The 6,956-nt window shown below is 50.8% G+C and overlaps 2 protein-coding genes across 2 annotated transcripts; one reads left to right on the forward strand and one right to left on the reverse strand.

Annotated features, from left to right (window-relative positions):
• Positions 1 to 612: 612 nt before the first annotated feature.
• Positions 613 to 4,065, forward strand: LOC109773682 (uncharacterized). Its single transcript, XM_040402803.2, has 3 exons — positions 613 to 1,092; positions 2,889 to 3,018; positions 3,212 to 4,065. Exons 1-3 carry the CDS (start codon positions 1,011 to 1,013, stop codon positions 3,843 to 3,845), a joined length of 846 nt encoding a protein of 281 aa, XP_040258737.1. The 5' UTR covers positions 613 to 1,010; the 3' UTR covers positions 3,846 to 4,065.
• LOC109773681 (protein NEOXANTHIN-DEFICIENT 1) lies at positions 4,059 to 6,723 on the reverse strand. Its single transcript, XM_020332391.4, has 9 exons — positions 6,362 to 6,723; positions 6,108 to 6,255; positions 5,985 to 6,031; positions 5,491 to 5,545; positions 5,345 to 5,383; positions 5,105 to 5,264; positions 4,773 to 4,845; positions 4,638 to 4,694; positions 4,059 to 4,543 (listed from the first exon to the last, which is right to left on the reverse strand). The coding sequence occupies exons 1-9, from the start codon at positions 6,427 to 6,429 to the stop codon at positions 4,300 to 4,302; spliced, it is 891 nt and encodes a 296-aa protein (XP_020187980.1). The 5' UTR covers positions 6,430 to 6,723; the 3' UTR covers positions 4,059 to 4,299.
• Positions 6,724 to 6,956: the final 233 nt, after the last annotated feature.

A 6,956-nucleotide genomic window follows, 5' to 3' on the forward strand; every position in this document is an offset into this window, starting at 1 on the left:
TATACTATTCATATAGGGTTCACAGACACCCAAGTGATGCAAATGCCTGCCCAAATAAGTGCATCTCCAACCGGAGGCCCTATATCCGTCCTCAATGTCCGGGCGGGTTGCCCAGTCACTACTCAGACATAAAATCATCATCTAATCAAACAGCGCATAGCCAGCTCAAACGTCCGTATTGACCGGCATCTCCCATACTCGGCCCATGTCCGTGGTGGATATGCGGCGGATCGGACAGGTCCGGCCACTGCCGCCACGTCAGTCCGGCCTACGTCGCCCCACCTTTGTCCCTACAAATATCTCACCCGGACAGCAAACCCTAGTCAAATCCTCACTCCCTCGACCTCTTAGCTCCACTGTCCATCTCCTCCCTTTCCTCTCCCCTCCCCTCCACCATGGCTGGCAACAGATCCGATGGTGAGTCTGACGAGATCAACCGAGCGATGATCGACAGGGATAACTCTAGCTCGTCCGCGCTGGAAGACGAGGAGCTCGCGCTCCGCATTGCCATCCACAACTAATGGATGGATAGGAGGGGGAGCTCCTGCTCAACGGCATCCCGGCGGCCTGGAGGGGTAGCTGCAGCTCCGTGCCGGCCCGCGGCAGCTTGACGCGGTCCACTTCGTCCCTGGACAAGTGGCAGGGCGACCGCCAGCCCTTGCTCCTCCCGGTCGGTACTAGGTGCTCGTGCCTGCACCGCCAAGCCCGCGACCGGGCTTGCTAGAGTCTTAGGTGCGCAGCGTAGGCCGCCTCCAGCCGCTTCGGCGAGGATCTCCGGGATCATCGATGCCATTCACTGCTCTTCCACCTCGGCAAAGACGGATGCCCGTTGCCTGCGCCGCAAAATTGCGGTGGCGCTCAGCATCGGGTTCGAGGAGTCGGAGCAGGTGGCGAGGCAGAAGGCGGTGACTGGAGAAAGTCGCCTGTCTCGCGAGGGAGCAGACCGGGTCGCGCGTCCATGGCCAGGATCATCTTGTCGTCGCCCTCCTAGGACAGCGGCACCACCAACGATGACGACGCCCCGCACGCCGCTGACGCCTACGTCGAGGACCACCGTCAGTCCCGAGACCCCAAGGGGAAGCGGCCGGCGAGGTAGTGGTGAACCGGCCCTTTCCGTTTACTTAATTTTAATTTAGCTTTTATTTTAGTTAAGTGATGAACTCCAACAACTCTTTTGGATCAGATAGTGCAATACTTAATCCCCTACCCATGTCGGTTATGCTATGTTTTATATGTTGCATGTTGATCTAGGTAGTTTCATCACGTTGCAAGGTTTTGTATGAATTTAGGGTGGACATTTAAGGACCACGCTTACAAACCGGGAGAAATGGGGATGCCCGGTCACTTTCTGCTTTTTAATACATAAAACTATAGCACTGCCCTTTCAAAAAAAAAAACTATTGCACCGCGGATTATCTTGTGGGGGATGGTGGATTACCTTGCCAATTTTTCATCTTCTTTAACAAGATGAGACTTTATGTCTATCCGCAAAAAAAAAAAAAAGATGAGACTTTATGCATAACTTCATTCTGGGCATCTCTAAACTTTTGCCAGTCTACGATGCAGCTAAATATTCTGAAATCTTACCAAACAGGAAAAAAAAGAATGATTGAATGTAGAGCTGAAAGGCATCGCTTCACTTCAAATTGAGCATCTCTACACTTTCTCTAGTCCATGTCACAGGACATCCCGTATTCCTGGACTCTTCTCAAGTGCAACGGAGAGCGTAATTAAGTTCAACGTAGGAGACAAGACCAACAGAGAGTTTTATATTTGACAGTTCAAACTACCGTGGTGATGGCAGCTTAGCTTAGCTAAAGCACTGCAGGCATTTAACCAGCTTCAAACCATCGGTACTCACTTAACACCACACTTAACACCTGATGCCATACTTATTTATCTTTTAAACCTTTTTACCACTACAATCTCATCACGCGGCGGAATCATATGGAGTTTTTTTCTTCCACTTTTACCTTTCACCTTTAGTTCACCCCTTTTCTTCTCTCTCTCGGGAGAACGGGGAATAGTTGGTTTTAACACAAGACAAACCAATAAAACAAGAATGGGTACAGATATTACCACGTGGTAAATATAAACAAATACTCATCCATCACACATTTGGTATTTCTCAGTACAAGAGTACTGGTATTTATACAAGTTAAGTCCCTGTGCCTTTCATTTGAAATCCTGAGCCCCTCCTGGCGACAAGAAAAACCCCTGTCCAATGAAAGGGAGCATGATGAAGAAGGGCAAGTGGTCCAAGGAAGAAGACAATCTGATCAAAAACCACATTGAGAAGTATGGCATTGGCTGTAGCTGGCAGGGATTATCCAATATCTTAGGTTTGATTTCTTCTCCACACCTGCCCTTGCGTGCATCCATATCTGTTTCAGTTCTTGATGATGCCGATAATAAATAAGCAGAAAGCGTCACTAAAATGTAACATCATAGTTTGTTGTTTGCAAATGATTTATGTTGTTTCTTACGGCGTTGTTAGCGTAATCGAAGTATATAAGCACGCAACAATGTTTTTTTTACTGCAATTCCTTATGCATGTGCAGCTAAGACTGCAGAGATTTGCCTAACTTTTATGATTTCTGCATAGATCTGCAATACATCAATTACTACTCTCAGTATTAATTTGATCATGCTCCAGACAGTTGCTTGGAAAGTTTCTTACAAATTTTCATACTAGCAATATTTCAGTCAGGAGTTGGTCTGCACCCGATTCCTTCAGAAGAATCAATAGCGTAGTGCACAAAGACAATTAATTTGCTCTCTCATTTTTCTTGACATGATCATGGCAAAGCGTCGCATAAGCAAATCATTTATCACTCGGGTAGTGTCTGAATCATCATTCCTGAGAGAAGTTTGTTGGTGGATGTCAGGGCTTCGGCGCTGCGGCCGGAGCTGCCGTTCAAGGTGGCTGAACTACCTCCGTCCGGGGCTGAAGCACGGCAACTTCACGCCGGCGGAGGACAGGATCATCTGCGAGATGTACAGAAAGAAAGGAAGCTGGTGAGTGAGCCTCGCACCCAACCCATCTCTACTGCTCTGCTTTCCAGTCTCGATCGCTTGATAATCAGATGAAATGTGCACTGTTTTATTGCTCGGATCAATTTTTTCAAACCCCATCTCCTGCAAGTGCTGAGTGTTGTTGCATTCCGTCGCTGGTTCACTGACCTGCTCCTGTTGGCATTTGATCGAACAGCTGGTCCGTCATCGCCGCCAAGCTCCCCGGGAGGACGGACCTCGCCATCAAGAACTACTGGAACAGCACGCTCAAGAAGCGGTTCCCCCGCCCCCGCGCGGCGAGGAGCTGCCGCCGCCGCCGCACCGGCGGCACGAGCACGTCGTCCGACGCCACGAGCCTGGACCTCGCGCTGGTGGTCTACGACGAGGAGAGCACCAGCGGCACAGCGCGGGACCTCCCGCTGGTCGTATGCAACGAGGAGGACAGCGCCACCACGGCGCGGGACCTCCCGCTGGTCGTGTACAACGTCAACGAGGCGAGCGCCACGGCAGGGTCCTCGTCGAGCCACGCCGGCGCCGTCTCGGCCGGACCGCCAGTGCAAGCGCGTGCCCAACCGCCACTGCTGCCCACAGCCGCCGCGAACGAGGAGCCGATCGCGGCGGTCCCGGTCAGCGGGCCTGTGAAGATGGAACCGCGGACGCCGCCACCGCCAGCTGATGAAACCAGCGAGGAGATGGACATCAACTGCTGCCCCATGTCTCCGCTCCCCCTGGGGCTCATGGAGCCGGAACTTCCTTGCATTGCCATGGATCTGCCTAACATTGCCGGTTTCGACGACATCGACAGCCTCCTCTCCTACTTTGACCACTGATCTTAGGGTCCCCTGATCTTAGCGTAGCAACAACGTGATGGTTAAGCTGATTCAGGAGTGGCTGTGTTTTAGGTCAGAGTTTAACACTTACTGTAGTTGTTAGGATTGGGCGTTGGGTACACGAGTGACTCTATTATTCTAAAATTTGAAGACCATATGCTAATCTAATTCTGGAACAGTTGCTTTTCGTGTATATCTACTAATTCGCGCATATTTTGTACTACTAGTAACTGCAAATGTTCTGATAAAAGTATCCCCTGTTGCTGTTTCTCATATAAACCAACCTATGCCAGACTATGAACGAATTCAGCAAGCAGGCTTCATAGTATCCAGCTGGATAGTCTTACTTGCAACCTATGAACAAATGAAAGAACAACAGATCGATGAATGGTGCCCAAGTCTACTGGTCAGATCAGAACTCGTGTCTTCTGAACCATGGTCTGACATACGAGATTCAGGTGCTGCTGGAGTATCTGACTTCCTTCTTCTTGGGGTGCGGAGCAACAATTTTCGGCGCATCGACGTGCATCCGCAGGGAGCTGAACTCCAGAGCCAAGATGGGCCTGGATAGCAAGACCAGGAGGCTTTGCCTTTGCGCGTCTGAATCGGATCCGGTGCTGTTGTTCCTGCCGTCAGAACACTCCTCTGGTTCAGCGGTTTTAGGGCTCCAGATCTTAGCTGGACTCACCGGCCGTACCCTATGCAAGAGAACATACGCACATGATTAGAGAGGCACATAAAAGAGCAATGTGCATCAGAGGGCATATGCTGAGAATTTAGGAGTGCAGCCACCTGCACTCTACTTTGCAGGAGTACTTGAGAAGCTCAGGATGGTCCTCTGTCTGGCCGCTGAAATCCACAGCACAAGTTCAGTTCAGGTTTTGTTCTGAGACATGGAAGGAACCACTGTGGATTTTAAAAACCAACCTGAAGCTTGGGAGTGACATTTTGATTGCCGGACCCATCCACTTGTTGCGTTTATATGATCCTCTTGACGCTTCTGCATAATTAGTAAGTGAAACATGACACTGAATTTAAAAGGTGAAGTTCTATAAGTTCCATTTTTTTAGAGTTGAAATTGTTAAGACATCCACCGCAAAAAAAGAATTTCTTAAGACATGTTGTAAGTAAGATAAGGCTTGTAACTAGACAATGTAAGATGCATTCCAGTAAAGTAGTCATTCAGACTTCAAAACTATTACAGTAAAATAGATCATAAAAATCTATCTATTTAACATTGAACAAGTTATATAACTTACCGTTGAGCGGCAGGCTGATGTTGCACAAATGCCTTGATGAGGAGCCCGAGGTCTCCGAGATCTCGATGCCGCGGTAATTCTCTTGCTTGGAGAAGCCTGAACTCATTCCGAGAATGTTCAGGAAGTTGTTTGGTTTATTTCTGAGCGCACAAGCTTCGGTCTATCCTTCATGTGAGCAAACTTCATGTTACAAATCTCTTAAACATTTGTCAAAGCTAATCACAGGTGTGCTCTGAGTACCTCTGAGAATGCCGCGACGTGGCTTGGAAGCCCTACTTCCTGCATTAATGACAGTAACAGTAATTAGGAAAATAGCAGTACTAGCAGAGAAGAATTGGCCTGAACCGGGAAGGAATCATAGATGGACACTGTTGGCAGTTTGGCACCTTGCGTCCATGCCGGCAGGCTTCAGCGCTGTTTACTAGCACCCGGGCAGCCCAACTGTTACACAGGTTCGGACAGCAAATCAGCAGAGTGCACAACTACGACCGCTTTCTCTTTTAATGAAAAGAAAAACTGAAGAGTATAGATGGCATCACTGATTAAGCAAGTTATCTTAGGCATCGTCGGGTAAGTCAGAGGGTTAATCCAAATGGATTACAGGTAGGCAGCACGGCTGTCCATGCCAGAGGGAGCAAGCACAGCGAGCGGATGAGATAATTAAAGGTTGCTGGTTTAACACAAGTGGAGCTCAAGTACAGTGAACTGATCAAGTGGGCGTTGTTTACAATGAAGTGAAAGGCTCCAGATTGATATCTGCTTGTTTTGTAATGCAAGTTGTGCCAGTTGATCGATTCCATTCGCATTCCCCAAGCAGGCAATCACTCACTAGTGGAATTAGAAGCGATTAAACTAGGACAAAAGAGGAAGAGCAACTCACGCGCAAGAAGTCGGCGGGTTCCACACAATGCCGGCGATCACCACCAGCTGCGAAGCAAAGCTCGTCAGGAAAACGTACGGGAAAACGGGGCAGCAGGCAGGGGATGAAGATGACGACAATGACCTCGTCGAACTGTCCGGCGGGGCTGTCGTGGTAGCGCGCCAGAAACATGCCGCCGAGCGTGTAGCCGAAGGCCTCCACCAGGCGCAGCTCCTTGGGCACGAACGCCCGCGCCGTCGCCGCCTTCACCAAATGCAGCTGGTACAATGCGCTGCAACGACACGCACACCATGAGAGTCAGTCGCCCGCGCCCCGCTGCACGCCGCCGCCCTGGCCATCCATGGTGAACGGGAGAGGAAAGAAGAGGAGGCACTTGCCTGCCCTTGAACACCCATGGCGGCCCGTGCCGGTACCCCGCGGCGGGCTTGCCGTCCTCGGCCTCCATGGATGGATGTAGGAGCGGCCGTGCGAGAAGCCAGGCACTGACCAGTCGTTTGATCAAGCGGCTGAAGAAGAGCTGGGCAAGGGAGGGGACCAGCGGAGCAAAGCAGCTTGGGTTTTCTATGTGAGGAAGGAAGCGAGGAGGAAGGAAGCTGGCGATGAATGATGGAGAGTAATGAAGTGATGCTCGGGATGCTGCGGGTGCAGGGGATCTCTCTCGGGCCTTATCCGGTGTACAGAGGGCGCTGGTTTAGAGGCCGGGCGGGGGGCGACGGTGATGTCATCGTCGCTTCACCGTGGAGATCCATGAGGGGCCCCATCGACTGACTGAGCCCCTGATTGATACCGGTTGTGTGTGTGGCTGGCGGCCGTTTGCTGCTGCAGTTTCCGTGGCTCGAGTGAGGGTGACAGTGACACGGGGAAAGGGACGGCACTGTGTTTCTTGTGTGGATGCTTGGTTTGGTTGGGATGGTAAACTGCGTCACGCGTGCAGGTGCAAGTCACCGGCACCGGCTAGGGGGATGCACCGGC

This window comes from Aegilops tauschii, chromosome 1 (genome assembly GCF_002575655.3).
Source record: "Aegilops tauschii subsp. strangulata cultivar AL8/78 chromosome 1, Aet v6.0, whole genome shotgun sequence".
NCBI classification, from domain to species: Eukaryota; Viridiplantae; Streptophyta; class Magnoliopsida; order Poales; family Poaceae; genus Aegilops; species Aegilops tauschii.